This window comes from Electrophorus electricus, chromosome 12, assembly GCF_041902795.1.
Source record: "Electrophorus electricus isolate QZ-2024a chromosome 12, ASM4190279v1, whole genome shotgun sequence".
In the NCBI taxonomy this organism is placed as follows: domain Eukaryota; kingdom Metazoa; phylum Chordata; class Actinopteri; order Gymnotiformes; family Gymnotidae; genus Electrophorus; species Electrophorus electricus.
The window spans coordinates 15,272,315-15,299,188 of NC_137508.1; the positions used below are offsets into that span (position 1 = coordinate 15,272,315).

Sequence of the window (26,874 nt, forward strand, 5' to 3'; positions counted from 1 at the left end):
TACTGTACAGACCTTCACCATCTTAGTACAGAGAGTCCCAATGATCATTTACTTCATCCTCCTTACTGTCTGCCGGGCCCTTCAGGCTCTGCTGTGTGCCATGCTGGTCAACCAGGACAACATCACGGTGGACCAGGTGAAGAAGATCCTCAGCGAAGAGGAGGAGGGCACCTCGGACTCATCCGAGCAGTGCTCGTCTGAAGATGAGGACATCTTCGAGGAGACGGCACAGGTGAGCCCTCCCCGTGGGCGGGAGAAGCGCCAGTGGCGCGTGCGCGTGCCCTCGTTGAGCACACAGCCAGCCAGCAGTGCTGACTGGGCCTGGCTGGTCACTCGGTTGCACAAGCTCTGCGCAGACCTCTGCAACAACTACATCCAGATGCACCTGGACCTGGAGAGTGGCAGCGAGGAGCAGCCCACCCTGCGGCCCGACGCCCTCTTCTTCCTTCCCCTTTTCCCATCTGAGACGTCCACGCCTTCAGTCGGGGGGCCCTCTGGCCATGGCACGCCCTCTGAGGATGGGCTTCGCCCTCATTCAGCTGACGCGCTACCCGAGGAGCGGCGTAGCCCTGGGGCAATTGCTGGGCCAGGCCTTACCATGCCGCAGCTCCAGCAGTGGGCTGAGAGGCGTGGCGAGGCCGCCCGAAAGAAGGAATGGTGGGAGAGTGCCGGCAACAAGCTGTACAGCATTGCTACAGATAAAACCATCACCAAGCTGATGATCGAGTACAAGAAGCGTAAGCAGCAGCACAACCACGCTGCATTCGTGAGGGAGGCAAAGGCTGGTGAGAGGAGAGCAGACACAGCGGACTCGCAGGGGCCCCAGAGGCCCCAGCAGCTGGTGGAGCAGGGGCCCATGCGCCACTCGTTCAGTGCAGGGCCAGAGCTACTGCGGCAGGACAAGCGGCCCCGCTCGGGCTCTACTGCCAGCTCCCATAATGTCTCTCTGAGAGACTCGGAGGCACAAATACAAGTAAGAGAATTGCATTTATGCTTACCTTATTTATGTTTGTATTCGTCTGATAAAAGTTTAAGGAGTCTTAAAGACCATGGTAATACTGTACATTCCAATTGCTATCATGAAAATAGCTGCCCTGTGACTGCATTGGGTTCTGAACATTCCAAAACATTCAACAGTTTGCATTAACCATTCAGGACATGTCCCTACAGGGAGGTGATTGAGTAGGTGTTAAGTGTAAGTGTTAAGTGGTGGGAGGGGCTTTGGATTCAGATGAAGGGCCTGATTCTGAAGGGAGGGGGTGGTTTCCTTACATAGCTGGTAGAAATTAACATAAATTTAAAAATCTATTACAGCATCAGTAAGTTTCAGCTAGCATTTTGCAAACTAGACCACTAGATTTTGATGTCTTTGGATGAAGCGTTCATTTAGCAATTTTGTCTTAACTTGGTCTTCTCGTACATCCAGGCATGGACCAATATGGTCCTTACCATCCTGAACCAAATCCAACTGCTGTCAGACCCCATCTTCATCGCCCTCCAGCCGGTCGTATTCCCGTGCATCAGTCAGCTGACATGTCATGTGACTGACCTCAGAGTGCGGCAGGCAGTGCGTGAGTGGCTGGGACGTGTAGGTCGAGTGTATGACATCATCCTGTGAGGAGATTGCTGTTTTTTGTTTGTTTGATGCATTGTTTATTTTTGTCGTCGTTGTTGCTGGTATCATGAATTGGCTTTGCCCGTAGTCCCATTTGATTGTAATTTTTTTTTTTTTACCTTGACATTGTAGCACTCATTGGGCTATAAAGGATTTCTTCTGTATAAATTACTTTATTTATTGTTGATCCCTGTAATCTCTGCAGAACATATTTATGTGATCGCTGTGCAAAATGTAAGATATTACAACACGGAATCTATAATTTATTATTCAGTGTCTTTTGAAATTACTTTATTCATATTATTTTATCTATCATTATGTATCCATCAGCTTTAATATTTAACGCCCATGAATCAATGGTTACTTCATGCAATTTTGTTGACTCGGTAACCAATGTCTATGATATAATAAAGTTTTTTTAATGCTATGATAGTTCACTGGTTGTAGATATTTAGCCTGAAATGGATTTAAATCCTTCTCTGATGTCCAAAAAAGCACATGTAATGGGTTCATTCCCAACATGCATTCTTACACTGTATGCTGTAGGTGTGTGCAGTCTTATCCGATAAGTCTACAGTGACTGCAGGCATATCTGCAGGCTCTTCTGCAGGTTTTCCTTCCAGCCCAGAAGGAGCACACCTGATGCAATTAATGCCGTCTTTGAAGACAGAGACCGACTGATTAACAAGCGCAAACAAGTGAGTTCCTTCTCGATTTAGAATGAATCCCCGCAGTTGCTTGCACATAAATCTGCGCTCTGCTGTTATTTTTGCTATTTTTGCCATCACAAGAAAATCTCAAACTTTTTGAGGTGAGGAGAAATTGTTCAGAGTTTCCATTAGCTTTGGCAGTTGAAATAGTTGAAAACTCCACATATAAGGACTGCAGGACAGACCCTCCTCCTCTTGATGCTGGCCTCAGGTTCCGTAACCCTTAATGACTTAAGTCTTAATAACTTTTAATAGCTCCTTAGGTTTTTGCTTGAGCCCTTTGGTCATACATTTTCATTACAGTTTCCACATCTATGAATGGATTATTACTACTGTATATAGCACAGCTGTGTGTTGCGAATGCTGTTAAATGGGCAACAGAAGCAAATGTATCTCTTCAAAAGTGCTTCAGTTGGCAGTTTTTGTCGCTTTAATGTCGGTTTCTTAGTTGGTTTCTAACAGTGGCTGTGACTTAAACATTTACTGTACTGTTTGTGAGCTTAATGGAGAAATGTTTGAAACTGCAGGATATTTTCATGCATCCTGAAGAACGGATTGTTCAGTAATCATTTCTGTAAGCAATGCATCATGTGACCTGTATGTGTCAATGGACTTTTTCAAAGACTGTGATCTAGGAGCACACATATCCAAGGATTTATTAATAGGCTTAGCTACTATGTGTTAAGTAAAATATGTATGTTTTAATATATTTTGTTCACCATAAATTACCAAGCAAAATTACTGCAAAATACTTGTTCTGATAATTTTATGCAGTTATAACTGACAGAATCCAGTAACCCTAGAATAGGCAACCCTCATATATAGTATTTAAGCACAGGTTTTGTTGGGCTTGTATTGCACAAAGGAAAACTATGCTGAATTCAAATGTAAAAACCTATCACAAATTCCTGTGCATTATTTGACAGACAGTTAAATATGATTGTTTCAGTGAATGAAAAGGACCAAAGACGTCTATTAAAATGACTGGGAGTGTGACTCTATGTGCTTTATTGAGTTTGTAACTAAGAGTTAAAGTATGAGCTGTTTTTGTTGTGTGTTTTAAGGCAAATTTTGTCTTAACAGAATTGATGTATTTTGGTCAGGAGTTTTCCTCTTTTTTATTAATAACAAGTCAACATTTCTAAACCAAGGGGATAATATTTATTGCTATCTTAGTAGGAGATCAGAAGTGATATTTGTGCAAATTCACCCTTTCATAAATATGATTCAAGTTCAACAACCATGTCATTACAGGTGGTCATTTGGTCATTTCTTGTGTATATTTACCATTTTCTGTTTCTTTAAGAGACTTTTATGTATAGTAATGGCTCATATACACATGATCTTGCATATTTGTTTTGACTTCTGAGACCCTACCACCTTAAAAATAAAAGTGTGATCCACCTCACACGTGTGAACCTGTGATCCATCTCACTTCACCTCAATTGATGCAAAGCAAACAAATTATTCAAATAAAGTAATGCCATATGATTTTTTTTCCCCACTGAATTTACTGTTGACTTCAGTCAGCTCATGAACTATCAATCAGTGACACTCTAGTGCTATGTATTTTAAGTTTAATACAGAACCGCATAATCTCTTGATTATGAGGCCTTATGATTATATAATAATGGTACAACCTTGTCTGAATGTTTAAAGACCTGGAGAAATGTTATTTATTTTAACCTTACTTTCATATTTTTTGTGCCACAACAAACTTGCGGTAGACATACTGTATGTGCACATGCTGAATACCTGTTTGCCAGATGTTAATTCATGTGTTATAGAATAAAAACACAAAGTTAGTACTTGGTGTCTGTTTTTTTGGTTTGTTGGTTGTTTTTTGCCTGACTAACACCTTGCACTCATTACAGTTCTTACTATCACACAAAGAACACTGGATTAGAGGATGTCAACAGGGCTCCTATCTTCAAATAGGCATGTACCTCATCTCACCCACACTCAGTAATCCTCCATCATCTGTATCTGAAGAGAACATGTGAGCTCAAATTAGCCTTCTGCAATACTACCAGTGGAATATCTGCACACACCTACTCTGTTTAATATTTAATTATTAACTACATTTTAAAAAGTGATGGCATCAAAACAGTGAAATAACGTGATTTATGCTGTTTTTAATAAATATTGACTCTTAGATTTTACGTTCATCAAAATCTAAATCTTTGATGACCACTTTGAATGCTATCAGTGTTCTCTTAACCAGCTTAATGAGGCAGCCACCTATGATATATTAAAATAAATTCTCACATATGCTATGAGGGTATGGCTTGATGGTTAGCATGTTTCACTCTCAGTGCTAGGACCTTGCGTTCATGTGCCTATCTGGGTGGAGTTTCTGCCCAATGCAGCCCTCCAGTGGGCTGTGGTTACTGGTTGAGAGAATGCTGTGTGATTGGCTGCAGCTTCTCACCAATGCATGTACTAATTGGTTGTAAACGCAGTGTTGATTGAAATGTGTTCTTAAGTAGTGTAGGGGAGGGGTGCACATAGCACACACTGTTGGGGTGGGGGCAGTTTTGCATATTTTGTCCAGTTCTGAAATGGAACACATAATCCAGACTCAATTCTGAACTTCATTCTTGTTCTGTGTGCAAATTGTTTTGTTTTAATATGCCCAAGTGTTTGACTGGTAGTGTAAACTGAGTATGATTTAGCTGGAGACTAAGATATGAGATGCACAGTAGACCTGCCACATTTTACTAGGGCAGTTTTAGCAACATTTCCCCCTCCCTTTTCTGTTGCACAGGCATAATGCTATGAAAAGGTAATGAGTTTATTGCATTTGCGTTCATTTTTCAAGTTTTAAATGGGGAAAGGTGGAGGTATACTGCATGATTGAATGAAGTGATAATGAATTATATGAATGGATAGGGTTATAGCCCATTGAAGGTATAATGAGGGACAAATATGCAATAAATAAATAATGCCTTGATAAAAATCCAAAAAGTCCAGGTGTTTGAACCAGCAGAGCTTACAGATAACAAAATGTGTTACTGGAAATCTGGTACCATTTTGCATTGGCAGGTGTTTCTTTCAGTACCTTGACAGATAGACTTGTGTGAATGCCCATATATATATGGAATAAAATATTACACACATAGCCAGAACAATGAAATACCATCAAAGGCTATTTCATTACTAAAATAATATGTACTGTTGTTAGGTTTACCAAATGGATGAACTGACTGCATGCAAGGCCAGGAGAATGGAGGTCACTTTGTACGTTGTCATAGCAATGTGCTCCTTGCTGTTCCTGAGTTTTAGTCTTCCTCTACAAAACGTGCTTGGGGCTCAAGGAGAACGGAACTAATATAATCGCGATGGATTTTGATAGCACCAATAGGACTCCAACTGCTCCCACTTTGGATGAACAAAATCCATCTGGCAACAGTACTGATATGACTGACGAGTTCTTGCTTGTGGCCTTCATGCTATGATATACATGGTATATCTTCATAAACCATGAGATTATGAAACAACAAGCTTCATTTTTTAAAACAGTAATTACTATCATTACATACAGAAACAATAAGCACACAGTATATACGTATTATTATGTCACTAACTTCATACATTTTTTTTCTCCAAATTTAACAGATTAGGCAAATGTGTTTCATATTTAAGCAACTGAACAAACCCACATTTAGATGAAAGGATGAAATGCAAAGATTTAGATGAGGAAGAAATAAAAGTGCAGTTCAACATTGAGATTATTTCACTGATTTCTTGCTGTACGTGTGGGATCATGACTTGTCCCTTCGTATATCATTTTATTCTTTATCCCATCCTGAATAATCTTCTGCTGAATCCGTAGTTTTGCATTGTTATATCGACAGTAGAACCTACAATGTATAAGAACAGCATTATTAGATGTTCAATATATGGAATATAATTAGTTTTATTCAAAGTTTGTTCAGATGATTTTAAAGATGCCTTCAGTTACAGATCATCCAACAACATACCTACAAAACTATTTCATCAAAAAAAAAGTAAAAATGAAGATTGTAAGATAACTGAACAATTAAATTGTTTTAGTGAAATTGTCCAAGATGTTTACACAACCTAAATAAAAGGAAGCATCAGTAATATTTTCATTGAAAGAAAATATTCTCATCAAATGTTGCCAATCAAGTTTATCGGTGTGCCATATTTTGTCATTTTATGAACATTTATCCACGTTAAAAAAAAATCCCAGAAGGTAGAAAATGTTTATTTTCTTTTTTTCCCCTCTTAAAAGCTCCAAATGTAACAACAACAAGCAGTCATAAGTTTGTTATGTAATTACTATGCACTTTTTAACAATCCTAGATACAGTGATATAATTATACTCTTGCAACTGTGTGAACGACACTTTGTTTTTAAATTAGATTTTTTTTTGTTTTGTGAACAAACTGGTCAAACTATCTACACTAGCAAATGAGTTCTCATGAACAGTGATGGTGTTACTGCTAATGTTAGATCATAGGGTATACACATTGCAGACATTATTCAAAAAGAATATTCACATTAATATACACACCAAGTGCCTAGGAAGAGAGTAAATGGTCTGGTCTATATTGCCATATTGTATATAATATATAATAATCTGTACATTATAACAATAAAACATGAGGAACGTGACATGATTATGCACTTCAGCAGTGTGATCACATACCATGAACCCAGTGTTGTTAGCATGAATCCAGCCATGCCAACATCAAATGACCGCTTCACTCTGCCTGTAAAAAAGGGTGAAAGAAGCAGTAGAACCATGTTTTTCTAGGCTGAAGACCATTACAAAGCTAATAATAATTGATGTTTATAAGATACTGCCTTCTGTATGGTTAAATAAACAGCAATGAAATAAGACGTTAAACAAAGTCTTAAAATCTTAGACTTACTTGTTGCCAAAAAATGTACGAGTCCTACAACGACAGATCCCCCGGCACCATGGAGAATAGCATCTCGTGAACAAGGAGTTTTCTCAATGTCAATGATCCCTAAAAGTCTGAAGCCCTGTGAAGCATAATAGTAAAATATTAGAAAGGCAAAAAAGCAATAAGCGCAATAGCATACGTACTGTATGGGGTTGGCATACACCAGTGTTGCATTACGAATTGAAAGACCTTTCGACCACTCTTGATAACGTTACTCCTTAAACTAAGATAGGTAGTTATGTAAATAGGCTACATAATCCTACCTAGCTAACGTTAACTAGCTACTAGCTATTGCTAAAAGATTTGTTATTACTAGCTAGCTAGCTAGGGTTACCGACTAACACCAAAATAAAAAAAAGAAAAGACAATACTAACCTGTTTTTTGTCCCCGGGATCCGGATCTGCCATTTTTTTAACGCTACACTTTTATCATCATACGGTTTCTAATTCACCTCCTTTGTTACAATATGAGTGACATTGAGGGCCGACTGGCAATCACTCTCCCACCAATATTACGGTCCTCTAATATTCCCGACTGCAACATGTACCTAAGTTCGTAAGTTCCGTATCTCAGTTTTTTTTTAAATGTCCTTGAATATCCAATTACTTAATGAAAAAATAGAGTTGGAATTAATTATGCTCACGTAGATGATTAATGACATTAATACGTTGTATTACTGAGCTATTATATTTGACAAGCTTGCCTGAATGAAGATCTTGATTAGTTCCAGTACTCCATTCTCTAAGAATATACATGCGATAATGATCACTTGCCCATTACTGAACACATCCTAATTCTAAATTAAATGTCAAAAAAGGTTATTCATTCATTATCTTGGGAAAGGATATTCTAGACAGAGAATTGCTGTTTTTAGTGTCTTCTTACAATCAATGTAGCCTTGAGAAATTAGGAAGTCATTATGTCAGCGCACTTAAATGTAATCCATTTGAGATTAATACGATTTTTATAAGGTCACTCAAAGCACAACACATCCAAACCAAGGTTTCGATTCTATATAAATGGATCAAGATGCACAAGTGTTTGAACACTTACCGCACAACGTACAACAGCCTGCTGACCAACCACACAGCGGATTCTCCAATGTAAGACCACTAAGCTGATAGTGGGCATTTAATGCAGTGAATATTACACACACACACACACACACACACACACACACACACACACACACACACACACACACACACACACACACACACAAAACACATATTGTTGTATAAACCCCACATATCTTCCCCCAGCTTCTTGTTTTCCTAATGTTCTAATGTACTATCCTGTCAGTGTACATTTGACTGTATTTATATTTGTCTTCTTACAGGATGTCAGTGGTTACAGTCTGCTCTCTTCTGCTCCTGTGCTGCACTGCTGCCTTATTCTCACCTGCCAAAAGTTACCTACTAGAGCCCTGTGAGCTGGTCAACGAGACCGTGTCAGTGGAGAAAGAAGGCTGTCCGAAATGCTTGGTATTTCAAACCACTATTTGCAGTGGACACTGCCTCACCAAGGTGACTACACTGCTCTTTGGGAGCTGTTCTTGAATACCTGTTTTAGAATGAAGCAAATGCTATTCTTTAATATTCTTGAACACCTGTTCTGCATGAAAACAGCAGTCATATTTTTGATATAAAGCATTTTAATTGTAAATCAATATAAGTGAGAGACATGCAGTTGCATATCCACTCACCAGTCACTTTTATTAGAAACAATGAGACCTTGTGGTGGCATAAATAGAGTCTATAGTCCTGTGTTACTATGGCATGCATAATTTGTACGTGCTCATCATACCACAGGACCACTATTGGCTTGTTGACTATATATTTTATGGTGGCAGACATCTCAACACATCAGTGTCATTGACATATGGAAAATCTTCTGCAAAACTGTTGTGTCCGATACACCAATCCAACAACAGCTATCAATAAAACAACCACTACCACATCAGTATTACTGGCATTTTTAGAATGGTTTGCTACCCAAATCATATTCTATTTACAGTGATGGTGATGACCAGGGTGGAGAAAAAATATAGCAACAGATCTGCTACAGTCTGCAACTGTATATCTATACCAAGCACCCTTAAGATTGGTGTACCTAACACAGTGGCCAGGTGTAGGTACAAGGTAGTTGCTGTCAGTAAAGTGTATAATTAAGGAAGAGGGGCTTTTGAACAGTCCAGAAAAGTAACATCAGACCACTTTTAAGCAACAGTAAAGAGAATGCAGTGTGCACGTATGCACAAAAAATCGACTTTTTCGGGGGTGTTCATAGTTCATTTGGCATGTCCTAAGTAAGATGTACTGCATAAGTAGCTTCTTTTCTAGCCAGAATACCTCCTTTTTGTTACATCACTCAATCTACTAATGCATCCTAAAGACTCCTCTGCCTAGGTAATGAATGGTTTCCCATATAATGTGTCCCCTACAGGAGCCGGTGTACAAGAGCCCATTCTCCACTATCTATCAGCATGTGTGCACTTACAGAGATGTCCGTTATGAAACCATCCGCCTGCCTGACTGCCCTCCTGGTGTGGACCCCCATGTCACATATCCTGTTGCTCTCAGCTGTGACTGCTCTCTGTGCACCATGGACACCTCTGACTGTACAATTGAGAGTCTGAAGCCAGATTATTGCATGACACAGAGAGAGATTGTATTTGATTACTGAACATTGACCAGTAAATGTGTAGTTTTTATGTATTTGCATACAAATAGATGCAAGCAATATAAATTCAATAAGACAATTTTATTTCATGTTCGACCATATTCTAAACTTACTACTGTAATAGGTAAATCCAGTACTAACTGTAAAGCTTTAATGAAATCTACCAATTTCTTGTAAAAACCAAACGCATTTTCTTGGACAAATTTTCTTGGACTAAAGGTTACACATTTTCACAGAGGGAGAAATTTAGTGACACAAAGGATCCTACACCACCACCAGCAACAAACAAACGAATGTGGACTGTAAGATTATCATAGTTTTATCACACTCTGTTACAAAACATAACATTTGATATTGATTGACCTTCATCTTTCAAACATCCATGTTTTTCACTGACCATTACTATGAGCGGAGTATTCTTCACTTCTGGAACATTTCAGGGAACTTTTACTTAGTGGCCAGATACTCAGCAATGACAGATTTCCATCCAAGACATGTGTGTATTATTTAGTAACAATTTTATTTAGTAATACAATGCAATAAGATACAGTTAGGCAATAACAAACATAATTAAATGAAATACTGAATTAAAATATTACTCTTAAGGTATACATACTGAGAACAGTGACTGAGAAGCCTTGGTATGAATCGGTATGTGGAGTCAGAAATTCAACCAAGAAGCTGATGATCAGAGATCTGAGAACCGATTCGCAGCTCTGGCAGCGCTCTGCTGACTTACTTTTATTGTGCCAGACATGTTTGTCCAAAGAGCAGACACCAGCAAGTCTGCAGATAGATTAATCAATTGCTCTTATGTGTTGCTCAGTGCTGTCAAGTGAAAGGCCAATGAGGTCTTCTTCGTGAATGGGAAATCGATGCCTTTGAGGAGCTGGATGCAAGTGAAATCGACAAAATTCTCTCACACTAGAGAAGTGCTTGGTGGGTACTTCGCAAGTTGGTTGGACTTTGATTGAGATTAGCCAGGTCCAGCTCTAGAGCTTTAGCTTCAGTTACTTTTTAATTCTCGCCTTTGCCCAAGCAGTGACAGCATTATGCTAACCAATTAATATCATGGATATTTATGATATACAAAAAATATTCCCTGCATCAAAGTGGTTTGCCCAAACATTGACAGCATTATGCTAACCAATTAATAATCATGGATATTTACGATATACAAAAAATATTCTCTGCATCAAAGTGGTTTATATATTTTATACAATTATAACAAAAGGGTCTAAAAACCTGCCTAATAGGAAGCATTGAAACCACGAACAAGAACGCAATGTGTTCTTGATTACTTAATTCCTTTCAAAATGATTTCTGCACTCTTTAATATATTATAAAGGCCCTGCTGTCCCAACAGGGACCCTTATAGGTCTGATTGAGCAGGCTGAAAAGTCTGAAAAAGTATTTTTTAATTTTGACTTAAAAGTCATCGACACCATCATGTAATCATTATATTCATCTTTCTGCATTACTCACCTAAGAATCTGAGTGCTTTGGCACTGGTAAACTGAGATTTATTAGTGTGTTTAGATGCATACTATTCCCTCGCTATATTTCTTTTTGAATAATAGTATACTAGTCACTCTCTATAATGCAAAATTCATATCAGGGTACATCAGAGCTGGCCCGCGGTATAGGTAGTATAGATGATTGCTAGGGGTGCCGCTGATCCATAGCAATTAAGGGAGAAAATAATTCTAACTTTTACTGTTTTTTACTAATACTATTATTTCTAAATACTAATTCTATTGCTATTTCTAATTACTAATACTATTATTTCTAAATATTACAAAAAAGCCCACAACATCATAACTTCATAGTGTAATAATATAAGCCCTAATATTTTCTGTGATGCTGTTTTTGTTTCCTTGTGTTTCCTTGTTTTGGTTTCCTTTGGTTCTGCCCCTTAGTTAGTTCCATTACCTGCTACTGTGATAACCTTTAAAGTAAACAGCCACCCTGCCTGTTCCTGTTCTCAGTGTGAAGAATGCTGCCCAGCCTGTTCCTATTCCTGTTCCCAGTGTCAAGGACGCTGCCCAGCTTGATCCTGTGCTCGGCGTGAAATAACCTGTCCCTCTTGTTCCAGTTCCTGTTCCCGGGTGGTGGATGCCACACTGCCAGTTCCTATCTCTGGTGTGGAGGAAGCCGCTCTACCTGTCCCCATGCCTCATGCCAGGCCTTTCCCCGCGCCTCATGCCAGACTTGTCCCCGCGTCATGTGCCAGGCTAGTCCCAGCAGCCACACCTTGAGGCTCTCCTATGCCCCTAATGGCCTTCCACAATGCTCAGGACTCCTGAGGCCACATCCCACAGCCGGTCAGTGACTCCTGAGGCCTCTTTGTTGGCCTCCCAGACCCCAATGATTCCTGTACCCTCTGTGGCTGCCAAGTCAGCTCCTGTTTCTACTTCATGTTCCTCCCATCACCTGTTCTGGACACTATGTTAATGTCTGTGGTTACTCAAGTCTCAGTTGTGGTACCTGTGTCAGTATCTGTTCTAGTGCCAGTCTCTGTCTATGTTCCAGTCCTGCTGTTATTTGTGTAAGCTAGAATCTATTCAGTGGTTCAGCATCCTGCTTTTTCTATGTTTCCAGTGTCTATACCCATTTATTATTGGTTCTGTTCCCTGGTTCTTGGGTTTTGTTCATTTTTTGTTTGCATGTCAGGAGCCGTGCATTAGGGGTGGGGTGGGGGGTGGGCTCTGTCACGTTTGCCCCTCCCTCGTGTCGTGGTTCTCACGGCAATGCCATAATGTTTGTTTACTTCCTGGTTTTGTTTCCTCGCGTTTTCCTTGTTTTGGTTTCTTTTGGTTCCACCCCCTAGTTAGTTCCATTACCTGCTATTTTAATTACCTGTATCTTGGTAGTCTTCTTTGTATTTAAACCCTGCATTTCTGTTCAGTCGATGTGAAGTCTATTCATCGCTTGATACGTTTCTGAGCCTTTGTTTATCATTGTCTGTTTCTCTGGTTTATTGGATCTCTACCTGTTTTTGGATTACCCTCTTTGCCTGTTCTCTATTAGTTTTGTTTACCTTGTTGACTGCTTTTTGGATTTTGGATTCTCCTCACAGTAATATTACATTTCAGCTATTATATGTGTTTCAGCTGACTGGTAATGTTGAGGTGACAAAACACAAGAATTAGAATCTGCCCATAAACCTCATTTTGTTGCACATTTACCTGACACTTTTTAGCCAAAGCAACTTACAATTATGGCTGAGTACAAGTCAAGCAATTTAGGGTTAAGGGCTTTGTTCAGGGGCCCAACAGTGGCAGGGCTTGAACCCATAATCTTCAAATTACAAGTCAAGTACCTTAACCACTGCACTAGCACCATTGCAAGAGTAGCAAGACAATAGGCTAAGCACTGAGGTTGAATTAGAAGTAGATGGTAGGCTAGGCACTGAGCTACAAGTAGATGCTACTGTAGAGCTAGGGTAATGAACAGACTCTACTGTCTGGCAGACTTCCTTCATCTCAGTGAGGAGTCATTTCTTCATTGCCTCAACATTGTCTTTATTTTGGAATCCTAGGTGTTTAAACCTAGCATCCAGAAATTAACTGGGAGCAAAACAGTGAATGCTCTCAATCCACCGGCATTGCTGCACCAACTGTGAGGAAGCAGCCCTGATGTTCACATGCTGCTACAGCTCTGTGAATGAGTGACAAGTGGAGTCACTTTAGACACAGAATACACTTCACAAATATCTTCTTCAAATGGCCTCAGTGTTTTATTTATCAGGCTTAATTCCTCCATAGTTAAAAACAGTTCACTCCTCTCTAGTTAGCAGTGGGCTGTGGTCTCCACTTCATTCTTCTCAGAAAGCCACTCCAGCATGTACAATACTGAGTTCCAGTGAATGTCTACTTACTGAATAAGTTTGTGTTGTCAGTTTTAACCACTCTCAGTTTCTCTGTGGTCTTTGTGCTATAGTTCTTTTAAGCACTGCACTGATATTATCAGATGTATGCTGTCCGTAGAAATTTTGGATTTGCATATGCAGTTGTGACTGGTGCCACTTGTTTCCTCCTAATGGAAATTGTTTACCTTCAATGTTTTAGAGTTTATGATCATTTTAGACATCAGTGACAGACTAATTAATGACACACTAGAGTCTTGTCACCTACAATTAGTTGATTAAGCAATTTTTGTTACAAAAATGATAATATGACATTACAACCATAATAATTCATGGAACTGTTTATATATGAATAGGGGGCCTAGCAGCCCCCCACCCCGGAGAATTGCAAAAATAAAAAGGACCATCCATTATCACCTGCTATAAATGCTGCAGTGTTTATTGCAGAAGTCGTTTTAGTTAACTTTAAGTAACGTTACATTAGCATTTATTCATCAGTCATCAGGGTTCCTCTGTCAATTTCATTGCGGACAATTGTTATAGACATTCAGTTTACGTAGTTTCTTAACTTGTATGTTGAAGTTACACAGCCTTCAGGAACATTCTCTGACACACAGACATTCTGTTTCACGTATTAGGCGACACAGTCGGACGGAGATTTTAGCGAAGTAGTGCAAAACGATCCGTAATGGTGCAACACATTGCCCAAACATTAAAACTTATTTGGGTCCGGTTTCAGGGCTATTGTACGGCAGTAGCACTTCTCCCAGGTACTAGTACCCCGTCATCTCAGTATATTATGAATTTGCGAGACACGATGGCACAGTTGAATAAGATCGAACGAGTACTGGGGGGAATGCAATTGGGATACAACAAGTAAGCCAATACGCTTGTAGAACTACTCTAAATGTTTTTTTTAAATACAATACTGTGGTGCTGGAGTCAGGGAGTGTGACGTGAGTCGAGCGGTAAAGAAACGTATCAAAATAAACAAAGAGAAAAGAAATTCATGAACAAGACAAATAACATAACGGGAAACTAGGCAAGTCCGGAAGCTAACGGCAGGATTCAGGCTTAGAAGCGACCAAGACGAACTCTGACTAGCGGGTCACACTCTCTTACAGTGACCGATGCAAAGCGCGTAGGATGAAGAACTCCATGAATAAATAGGGGAAGTGACTGGGGGTGTGTGATTGGTGGGCGCTGACTAATGAGCATTGTGTGCAGTTGTTTGTAGTTGGCTGAGTGACGCCCGGGCGTGACAAATAAAAAGTAAAAGTGTTTTTACACAACATAATAGATTAATAGATTTCTCCAGAGTTGTGAGTTTTACAGATTTTAATTATCTAAAAAACGTTTATTTCTAAAATACAGCAAAGCAATATTATAGGATTAAGATATTGGATAAGATCCCAATCACGTTCTTTGGTTACAGTTCCTCCTCCCATTAGTATTAATAAATAAATTAGGTAAACAAACTAAAAACATAGTTGAGGAAGCACTTATTATAAGTATTATTACAATACCACCAAAAACATCAAAACATTTTTACAAGGTATGGTCCCACCCATGATATTTGCATCTGTTTATCTTCCCATGGAGATACTATTAAGTTTACTGGTGCCTGGTAATTTAAAAATATGGAAAATAATTATCAATGCATAAATCTTAATATATTCACAGTGCAATTCCATCATGCCCTTTGAGATTCTTGCAATGGGAAAATTCATATTTTTGAAGGTGTCCTTCAAAGTAAAATATCTTTTTACAACCTTTTTACACGCGGATGTTTGTATTCCCGTGAGCTTTTTCTGGATCTTTTTTAAGGTTCCTATATGATGAAAGGACATGCCGCATTCCATTCAGGGATACCGCCTCTCTCTTGTGGGTCCTCCGACGCTGAACAAGGCCTCCAGGTCGGTCTATCCTCTTCTCACAGCACAAACACATGGGAGACTTTGCATTAATGTGATTCCGCTGATGCTCATCAAGGAAAGTGCTTGACGTTCGCCGCGTTCGTTAGAGCGGGGCCATTTCCTCTTTTATGAAATTTAGGGCTCTCTCCACCTGGCAAAAATATGTATCGCACTCTGTGCACTTGTACAGCTCGTTTGCTGTGGGGATGTGCAAGTGAATTCTTAAGTGATCCAGACGCATGAAATATTTTGCACACTGAGTACAAATTTGTCTCTTACGTTCCTTTCTCATTGCTTGGCTGAGTTATGCTTCCGATCGCCCACATCGCTGCAAACACTGAGTTGTGTCTTAACACATATCTGCTCTTGCTTTTATATTTTGCTAATATTTGATAGAGGTAGAGCATATATCAACAGTTGTGAACTACTGGGTAGTTAGTGCTGCATTCCATAGACCACAACATGTTACTGGATAGGCTGGAAACACTCATTGGTATCAAAGGACAAGCACTCCCCTGGTTTAAATCCTATTTGACAGATTGCTATCACAAGACTGAAACATTTGTAATTGTAATGTGTGTTGTAAAAAGCACTATATAAATAAATTATATAGAAGTGATATAAATTTAAATAAATACTATATAAATTTCACTTTGACATTCTGTTCCATTGAAAACATATGAAAGCTAATAGTGTAATAGTGTTAATGGGGTAAGTCTTATCTGCAAACAATCCTAAGGCACATGTCTTTTCAGTTGATGTTATGGCAGTCTGTAGCAGCCAACAGTTGTAAGGCTGATAGGTACTCTTAATGTTTTCTTCAGTTTGTATCTCAGATTTCACCCAGTATGGAAGAACAAATGAACCAATATGTTTCACAGTGGGTAAAGTGCAGTAAAATGGAGCTTCTGCTGGTTAAATCATGACTCTAATTAGGTCAGTTTTGACTGAGCCATGATTGAGTGAAATATGCTAGGTTCTTGCCGTGCTGAGAGAGAGCCTATTTCAGTTCATTGATTTACTGCATGCTTGGAAGCCTCTCTTTAGATTATTGTGAAACAACATGTAAAATCAGTGACACGGTGAATAATTTGACAGCTTGCATAATTCAAAAGAGACATCATATGCCTATTATATGAATCCACGTGGAAGGAACCTTATTATGTTTTAGGGTAAGGTCTACATGGTAATTTAGACTTAAATTCACCTAAATGCACTTTTCTGACTTGCTCTTCTGCACGTTTGAACACACTAAACATGATGAAAGCATAACACTGCGTGTTATACTGTGTATGACTATGTATGTGACGAATAAACCGAACTTGAACTTGAACTTGAAATGTTTCCAACTTTGTCTTCCTAGCCTTCTTTGTCTTCTATTAACCTTAAAACCCTGCTTTGAAGAATAAATATGCCTACTGGGTCTACACTACACAAAATAAATATTTTATTCCACTTTTGATAATTGATTGCAATTCAGTCATTGATTGCAAATAATACACAAACCTTTTGGGACAGAAGCATACATTGCAGTAAACTTCACAACCATTGAAGCTAATTTTTAACAAGACCAACAATTATGACCTGTAAAATGAACCCTATGTTTCACAGTGGGGTTCAATTCTAAGCCCCCCCCCCCCCAAACAAACAAACCAAAAAAACCCCAACCAACCCAAAAATAAAAATGTCCAGCAACATGTTGCTTTTCTTATTAGCCTCACTGATATCTGTCACTGCTAAATCTCCAATTTATGATGTTAATCTGAATGACCCTGTCTTAATTGTTGTGCCCCTAATTATTTCTTTTTAGATGTGAAGCACCTCATGGACTTGGCTTGTAACTCACTAACTCATTTACTCAGTCACTCAATTCACCATTAACATAATTCAGATCTATAGGGTGTTGGTAGCACTGAAATAGCTTTGGTGCTTCGCATCAATGACACTGTGTCCTTGTTTAAACATCACTCTCCAGCTTGGTGTAATTAAAACATTTGAACTGTTTCCAGAGTTGAGATCAGCAAAAATCAATACCAAGTTGATATACACCTAGTAACATTTAACATAAAAAAAACAATCACTAGGTAAACTAGGTTCAATTATCCAAAAGAAGTAAAAATGAAATAAATCTAAGTTTTACCTTAAAGGCATTAAATAGAGAATATGTCGATGTTTCGATCTCTATGCCTGTTCTCATCTGAGAACGCTCAGGTGTGTTTGCACCTTACCACCACAAGATGGTAAAAGAGTCTAAGAAAGAATTATACCATCGTTTAAGGATTGGTCTGTTTATTCAGATAAAAAACATGTAATTTTTAAAAGTTCATGATTTATTAAGCAGAACAGAAACAGTTTTAAAGTGAGGTTGTTTGAAACAGAATTCTGATACCTCAAACGTTTTTATGCATTTCATCCAACATGCACCCCAAATGATGCTCTGTTAGACAAAGTGCTGATTACTGTAATAAATAGTTGGATAATATCAAACTCATTTACCATAATCATCTTCAGCTGAAAGAGCAGCAGAGCCTTCTGGGAATGCCAGAATATCCTCAGAGCTGTGAGTCATAGAAGATGCATGACGTCTGCAATAATTCTCTTACTTTAATCTAAGATCCCCTCTGGATTTAATCTCAATGATTTAAGGCTCACAGTGCACACTGAACGGAAACCTGTCTCAATTTAAAAAGGCCAAACAGCCATAGTGGCGTAGTTTGGCTCTCTGCTATGGTGTGGTTTTGTGGTGTTAAGGCAAGGTAAGACTTTCCAAGGCAGGAGAAAGTAATAATGTTGTCAGAGCTGACCTTTACAGCAGGGCTGACTGTCATCACCATAATGGCATCAAAGCAAATGAAGTAAGCTACAAAGCTCAAGTAACATTTTTTTTTTACGCCCTACACTGTATAACCTACACCTATATCACAGTGTGAGGGAGACATGAAGGAAATGTATAGTTCTGTCACTGAGTGTTCTTTTCTCTCTCTCCCTTAAAACTATTCTTCTACTCATTTCAAGAGTAGGTTTGTCTAAATGCTGCGTCCATCAAACATTTTAATATTAGAAAATAAAAAAACCTGTCAATTACAATGAAATGTTACCTGCCACCTCCAACACACACACACACACACACACACACACACACACACACACACACACCGGAAACAGGATAACATTTCATGTCCCAGTGCACCATTATCCTGCAGCGAAGCTTCTGTGTTTTCTCACTGTGCCTTTGTGGTATAGGCAAACACCGGCTGGCTGTAGGGAGAGCAGTCCTTACCACTGCTGTGCAGCTTTCTCATACAGGACATTTGGTTTAAGGTGTGATCCACCTACCTGTCCTCTATACAGGTATTTTTGGCTTGAGCTGTGTCCATACACACTTTCCTGTGGGGGACATTTCCAGCACTGGCTGCAAAAGATTGAATGAATCTCTTAAAGAAGACAAAGTGGGAGACTAGGAGCTAATCTTAGGTGAGTGGGTGTCTGAGTTGGAGCAACAAACCGGAGCTGAGTGAAGCAAGTACATTTATATAAATAAACACATAATATTATAATGTTTAGCTCAGCTGCAAGTATGAGGGGATTCATAAGCTTATTCACATTTTTTAAGGGATCAAAAGTGCAATGCATATAATGACTTTATGTAACACAGATATGAAATTCATATGACTATGTCATGATAAATACTGAAATAATTTTACAGTGGACATCTAGTATTAGAGGATAGATGATATTTAAGCTTAAAGCAATCCTTTAACACCATTAACCTCACACATAAACCCTTTTACAAGTTTCCATAATTCTAAGCATGACATTGACTTTGACCATTAATGACCTATAATTTCATCAACAGAGGAAGCGTTTTTCTCAGGATTGTTTGGTACGCTATTTTTCACTATTGTTGCAGAGATTTGTTTGTGCGTACTTTGAAGTGAAGATTTTATTTTGGGGTAATGCCATTTTGATGTGAGCTCACTGTTGGTTTGTGCTCATTACTGAGGTGATTACAATTACAGGCTTATCATAAGCAAAGGAGCATAAGGTGTTTGTGCTGGCAGAACATTGGAACACGAGCATGCGAGATGAGGTGGAGTTTTTCATGAATTTGTGCAAAAAAAGAGTATGAACCTGTAGGAGCATGGGGGATTAAGGAGTGTGCCCACCCACATACGTTTACAACAGACCGTAGTGCTCACACAAGAGCATCTTAAACATCCTACACCACTTAGGCAAACTAAATTAAGAGAAACTGTAAAGTGTCTAAAAATGTACTTATGGATTTCTTTTTAAAACATACATCTTTTTTGCAGTGAAAGCGGGAGTAGGAGGTAGGCTGGCTGTGTTAAAGTTGCATAAAATATTCATGGACTTGTGTGAGGTACAGCTGCGTTTTGCCTGCAGGTTCAGTTCTCAGTTCTCCCCCAGGTACTGCCATCATTCTGCGCACCTGCTTTGCTGCAGCTTGCTGGGGAAGAGGAGGTGAAAATAGTGTCACAACAAAGAAGTAACGTTTCATAGTGAAAATGAAACAAAAATTATGATAATACTGTAAGCAGTTTTAATGCTTTCCTTTATTTTCTTACATTAATTAGTCTACAGTCCTTGATCAATGCTACAAGTGTAAAGAAGTTTATTACTAACAAAAATTATTGGGGGACTGTGTGTGTGTGTGTGTGTGAGAGAGAGAGAGAGAGAGAGAGAGAGAGAGAGAGAGAGAGAGAGAGTGTGTGTGTGTGTGTGAGAGAGAGAGAGAGAGAGAGAGAGAGAGAGAGAGAGAGAGAGATTCCAACCAAACTTGAGTCACTTTCTGCCATGCGGCATCTCCTATTCTTTATTACCATTCACTGCTGACGTCTTCAAAAGCAAGTTCAATTGTATCTTTGTTTCTCTCACCACGGTGTTTTCTCGCCTGGTTGATGGACAAGATCACCGGATGCGCACATGCAAATGGATTAGAGACCGAAATTGAGGAAGGACAAACGTGAAACTATTATTTTGCAGGTCCCGCAGCCAAAGATCGGCGACGAAGAATCAAGAAAACGTGCGAGTTTTCCACTGTAACCCAACGGGCGTAAGCTTCGAGGCTAACGTGGTAAGGAGGACAGAGCAATAAGTGGAAAACGAATGACTTTTCCGCATTGTTGATCTTTGGATCAATTTTGGATTTGCTGAGAGAGAGATAAAAGAACATGAAGATGTCGCCTCCAGATCGAAGGAAAGACATGCGCGACCTGGCGTTGGAGATTGGGATTCGAGTTCTGCTATTTGGAGTTTTTGTGTGAGTAGCCTATAGCTTATAGTAGCCTAAAAGTAGCCAATCGCGTTGTGACACAATAAATACTGAAACTTTGTTTTACTAATAAAGACATTGCGAAATTCTACGAGTTAAAGGTTTCTAAAGCAGTTCATTAGATCACAACATCAGTGTGACATGTAGATAACGTTTGAAGATTTCATCTGCGATTATTTGAATTATAATATGATCTAAGATGGACAGCGTCTTTATAAGATATTTTTAAAAGTCTGAAGTCCATGTTGTTTGCGACACAAAAAGAGAGTGGCCGCAAGATCATGTATTTGGATTGCACGTTGTCCTTTCGTGGTTACAGTCTTAGGTTTGAAAGAATTGCATCATCCCCGACGTGACTTAAGCCCTACAGTAGTTTGTGCCAACAGGTTGTTTTAGCCCTATTATAGCTCCATGATTTGAACTGAGCGTTTTTTCAAATATTTCTGTCCTATGAGACTATGTGGTGTGTGTGTTTGTGTGTGTGTTTAATATAATATATAATTGACGTTAGAATGGCAGGCAAGGAGCTGTGAACTGAAGTTACATTAATTATTGATGTCCCATTGACCACAAATCAGGAGCTAGCGTTAAAAATAGAAGTTTGCAGTAGTCTGCCATTAATCTTTGTCCTTGGGCTAAGTGTTACAGTCTTACATGGGCTGACATCTTGATTGTTCAATTAGGCTATATTGAATATTTTGTCTCATTCTCTGGTAATATATTAAGTTTTGTTTTTTTTTCACTCTATGAAAGATCTGGAATGGAAAAATGCCCTCAGTAAGGTGACTTAATGCACAGCTATTTTGGCTTCAAACAATTTTCATATAATTGGAGTAGAAGATGGGAGATTAAAGATGTAAGCAATAACTCTCTCTGTCTACGTCTTGCTCTGTATATAAAAGAAGAATCTACAATCTAATCCGAATCTAACAAAAAATCTAAAAACGTCTTCCAATGAGGAATTCCCACACACAGAGTAACGGATGTCTTAAGGGTGCAGCCACATGCAGTTCACACAGCTCCTTATGGTTGCTGTCGTTTGCCTCCCCGATGACCTCTGCATGCAGTAAAAGCAACATCTGCTCGGTGTAGGTGTCCTCCGTCACTCTGCCCAGACATGATGGCCCTGGAGGCAGCGTGTGCCAAGGAGCGACCACTCCTGAATGCTGATCGCAACGACGGGAGATGGAGGCACAGTGCTGGATGCCGCTCAGAGGCAGGAAAACGTGTCACGTAGCGAACGGAAGCGCACAGGCGAGCAGCTGAGCCCGTAGTTTTAACCTCCGTTTGTTGGATCGCTCGGCTCCGCGGGGAAGGTTGACGCGTGGGTCTGTTAGTTAACCATCTCCCGTGTTCGCTTTGATGAAAGTAAGAGCAGATTACGCGAAGGCAGAGGTGTCAGGGGTCATTTGCTGAGCAAACACAAGCCCGAGTTAGATTCCTATCTTTTTAAAGTTGTGGATCGGATGGAATCTGTCGATGGAATGGTAATCATTTCCCAACCGAAGTGCCTTAGTACCGCCAACTGACAAGGGTTGCCTGTTCCTCAGTCGGGCTATTAACACCATAATCACATTTTAACTACAGAGAAAAGCATCTTGATGACCGTGGACTGAAAGCAAGAAAAACGAATTGTTATATTTTTTCCCCAAGCCTTTATTGTTAATAGGGAAATTAACATGAAATAACCAAACGTCTGTTGGCATACTGTTCATTCATAGAATTGTATAATTATACATTGCACTGTTGTTGCAGTTGTAATTGCAGTGGTTTGTAGAAAGGTAGTTGAGATATTTTGTGCATATAGTGTGCACTTGTATTTCACTGTAATACAAGGCGACTTAAATACTTGACGGGGCTGTAAAATTGAGATGTGTCTCTGATGGATCTGGATGGATCTCTGAGATGTGTCTCTGATGGATCTTTGTCACACCCTCCCTAAAGTAATGTGCCATTGTCATTTTGTGCAGCATCACTAATTTCAAAAGCTCTTCATGCACATTAAGTGATCTGTCACATTGCCTGTGTATAGCACAGTGACTGGAGAATGCACTAATATTCTTGTGTATTCATCCAAAATTCACACCCCCCCCTCCCCCAAAAAAGTAACTAAAATGATTAAAAAAAAAGCATTTGGGACATCTTATCTTTGACATGCTACTGGATAACTTGGCTTTCATTTGTCACTGTACTGCAGGGATGATTTGATGTGGATTTCTAAGTTTGTTATTCATGTTACCATTTCCAGATGCCTTCACCATCTTATGATTATATTCAATTGTGAGCATGTACAAATGTTGCAACATTTCATTCCTGCATAATACTGATTGGACGTTCTTTAAGAAGCCAACACATTGTGTGAATGTTGAATTCTATGAGACTAAAGGGTAAAACAGATAGATTTTCACCTTTTTTCACTTCATCTTTTGTGAGTAGAGGCTAAGTTACAGTAGCAAGGATTTAATGTATGAGCACCAAATAGCTACTTCTAATGTTCAGTGGTGTTTAAAACCTTCCCATAATGTTTGGAAGAGTGTGTGGGTTGAATAAGGTGGGAGAATACTATTCCTGATTATATCCATTCTGTATTTAACATGAATTTATAGCAAATATCAGTGTTCCCTTAACTTGGTTTAACATTTTCAATCAGACACTTGCAAATACTACAGGAACCTCAAATAAATGAAACAATTATCTCTACAGCTCATTTTCATACATTTGACATTAAAGTGTCATCATTCTCTTTTGCCCTCATATTAAAATACAACTTGGTAAACACAATGCAGTTTGACTCTGTCATCCTCAAACATAAACTTTATGTAAAAATATGGCTCCATTCTTCAAAAAAGAAATATATAAATACATTTTAAAAAGAAAAAAAAAATCCCCAGGATACTGTACCCCTAAAATATGTAATTAAGGAAATACATTTCCAGTATTTTTATTGTTGCTATTGTTGTTGAAACGTTAATGAGAAAATGGGGAAAAGGATGCCTCTTTTTTGTCTAATATCCTGTCTAGGCTTGTTTAAAATGAATGTTTTCCGGAAGCCTCTCAAGAACCTGTTATTTGGATACTGTAAAATCCGAAGTCAGACTAGGCCACTTTTAGTTGCTCCTTGCACCCTTGCTTCATAGAAACGCTCACATATGCTCTTGAGGCATTTATTTGCCATTTTTGCACACCCTCTGTTTCTGCCCACACCATGAGGTACCTATTTTATTGGGTGCCAAACATTCTGAGGACATCACTGGCTGTAAAAGGCTGCGGTAAATTTGTCGCTCTGAGAATGTCTTGTTTATGGGGAACGGGTGGTGGAGAAAACGGCATTGAAGCAGAGCCCTGGAGAGCGATGGAGGCTTAATTCAAACAAAATCTGAGGTATGACATTTAAATACAAAGCAAAAGAGAGAAGAACAAATGGGGAAGGTTATAAATCATGCGCAATGTTTTGTTTCAGACACACACAGGGAAGATAATGAGGTTTGGACTGTTTCATCTCCATCTACTGTTGCTCCTATTGGGGGGTGACGGTAGAAGACTGGAGAACAGAAATAAAGACTCTGTTATGTGAATAAAGTCCTCAGAAATGCAAGTGTTTAATCACTCCTTTCATGCCATCTACAATTATTATTATATAATTGTCATGGTGACTGAAAGGATTACGTTAATTGTGTTCTGAGATTGCGATCTAGTTCAAATGTGTAGGAGCCGATTAGGAGAAATTCACATGCAACACGTTATACCGGTGGAAGACACTGAGGAAACGAAAATGAACAGTGACACTGATGAAACATGACATGCTGATGGTAAGCATGACAGCAGGACTGAAGGTTTGTGTTGGATGGAAATAATTCATTCAAAAGAATCTGATTAAAGAGTTTCTGTCTCTTTCAAATTGCTGTATCCATTGAAATTTTAACTGGGCAGTCCACCTGTTGCGCAAGACATTTTGAAAATAACTGTTCCTGTCCTGTTTAGATGCCATTCATTTCATTCATGTCCTCAGACCTGTAAAACATGTTGATCAATGGAAACATCTCAGACCCACTCCATTCCTGTTGTGCACCCACATTGTGCAGAATTCATGCAATTGTATTTCACTGTGAAGATACCAATGTCCTTCAGGAAGAAATTGAGCAACTGCATGGAGAAGTAACAAGTATAGATAAAGTTTCAAGATACAGAAGGCAGAAATGGTCGGGGGGGGGGTTATTCTGCTGAAGGAGGAGAACGTCCAAATGATTGTAATTACTAATTGCACAATACAGAAGGGATAAAGGCCAGTAGTTTGAAGTGCAGTGTGATGGAAGCAGACTGCTAACCCACTTTAGCTGTTTTTGAATGGGACAGCAGAATGCTCAAAAACCACTGTGCTCAACTTTCAGCTGGTGCAGTGTGCAGTCATTCTCAGAACCAAGATGATAAAGTGTAAAGTGAAGTTATTGCATGTGACAAATGAGATTGGATATCCTGGCCTATAGCAGCAATTTGTGCTGACAGCCAAACTAGTGATCCAAAAACTAGAGCCCCATGTACCCAGCAAGAGTCTCCAACAAATCTGATAAGCAGTACAGCAGTCCAAAATGTGATGCTGAGAGTAGATTAGAAATAACAGGGAACACAAAAACACCAAAGATGACAATAATTTTTATTATCAAATTTAATTTTACTCACACACACAGAGAGAAAGAATGAGTGTGTGTGTGTGTGTGTGTGTGTGTGTGTGTGGGTGTGTGCATCACACACAGTCCTCAACTCCGGAATAAATGGCCTTTAGAAAAATGTATATTTGCATGTTAAACATTGATATTATTGAGTCTTCATTTGTGGAAAGAAGTCCTCAATACATCATGCAGGTTTTACCAAAGTGTTTTCTGGAAAATTAAGCCATTGCAGAACTTTGGTTTTGTGTTACTCAAACCATTTCTCAGTGGATTCTGATGTGTTTGGGGTCATTATCTTTTTTGAAAGTCCTCTCCCAGAGCCAAGTTTCAGCCTTCTAGCAGAGGCAGGCAGAATTTGGGCTTAAATCTCTTGGTATTTCGTGGAATTTATTATGCTATTGATTTTCACAAGAGTCCCTGGACCTTAAGCTGCAAAACAGCCCCAAAGCATCAGAGATCCTCCACTGTATTTGACAGTGGAAAATCAGGATCTTTTCTTTGTAGTCACCATTTTTTCACCAAATGTGATGGCTTGCATGACTGAAAAGTTCGTTGTTTGCCTCATCTAATTACATTACATGATTCCATTTGTCATTCCAGTGACATTTAGCAAAGTTCAGGTTTACTGCACTTAGGAAAGGCTTCTTTTGTAGACCTCTTCCAAAAGTGCTCATGAAAGTGGTGTTGAAAACCCCAGAATGCATTTAAACTATACACATCTGAAACTGGGATCTTTAAGGTCCTCCTTGCCTCTCCTACCATCCTCCTTATTGCACATAGAGGCAATATGCTTATGCATCCTCTTCCTGGCAAATCTCTAACTATTGTTAGTGATCGAAATGTTTGTACTTAATTCCTGTGCTTATTATTAAAGATCTTGTATAACTACAATAATTTGCAAACAATTTTTTGTGTGCACTCTTTTTTTTAATTGACCAAACTCAGTCAATATGATTGATTTCCTATGGCCTGTGTATCTACAAAACCATTGTTCAGACAGCTTAGTTGCAGTGAGTTTGCTGTTCTATGGTTTTCAGACTTTTTTATTATCACCCTGATTGTACTTAATGGAAATGTTAACTGACTAGTATGTTTTTATATAACCAGTTCTTAGGTCCACATCATCCACACATCAACATGGATGTCTACAAAATGATAGTATGTAACTTCATATATATAGCCCAA

The 26,874-nt window shown here is 39.1% G+C and overlaps 4 protein-coding genes across 5 annotated transcripts in view; 3 read left to right on the top strand and 1 right to left on the bottom strand.

Annotated features, from left to right (window-relative positions):
* arfgef3 (ARFGEF family member 3) overlaps window positions 1–4,133 on the top strand; it is a 33,508-nt gene extending 29,375 nt beyond the window's left edge. For both annotated transcript variants that reach the window (XM_027026464.3, XM_081724470.1), the window contains 2 exons: window positions 86–973; window positions 1,427–4,133. In XM_027026464.3, coding sequence (XP_026882265.3) covers window positions 86–973; window positions 1,427–1,618 — 1,080 coding nt within the window. In that variant the 3' untranslated portion in view covers window positions 1,619–4,133. The remainder of the gene's footprint in view (window positions 1–85; window positions 974–1,426) is intronic.
* Window positions 4,134–5,814: 1,681 nt separating this feature from the next.
* cox20 (cytochrome c oxidase assembly factor COX20) lies at window positions 5,815–7,793 on the bottom strand. Its single transcript, XM_027026474.3, has 4 exons — window positions 7,638–7,793; window positions 7,227–7,341; window positions 7,001–7,064; window positions 5,815–6,188 (listed from the first exon to the last, which is right to left on the bottom strand). Exons 1-4 carry the CDS (start codon window positions 7,668–7,670, stop codon window positions 6,062–6,064), a joined length of 339 nt encoding a protein of 112 aa, XP_026882275.1. The 5' UTR covers window positions 7,671–7,793; the 3' UTR covers window positions 5,815–6,061.
* Window positions 7,794–8,313: 520 nt separating this feature from the next.
* On the top strand, window positions 8,314–10,120 carry lhb (luteinizing hormone subunit beta). Its single transcript, XM_027027610.2, has 3 exons — window positions 8,314–8,366; window positions 8,603–8,789; window positions 9,709–10,120. Coding segments are annotated over exons 1-3 (429 nt in total). The 5' UTR covers window positions 8,314–8,364; the 3' UTR covers window positions 9,949–10,120.
* A 10,405-nt stretch (window positions 10,121–20,525) lies between these two features.
* plpp4 (phospholipid phosphatase 4) overlaps window positions 20,526–26,874 on the top strand; it is a 61,259-nt gene continuing 54,910 nt past the window's right edge. The window contains exon 1 of the mRNA XM_027026355.3: window positions 20,526–21,010. Coding sequence (XP_026882156.1) covers window positions 20,922–21,010 — 89 coding nt within the window. The 5' untranslated portion in view covers window positions 20,526–20,921. The remainder of the gene's footprint in view (window positions 21,011–26,874) is intronic.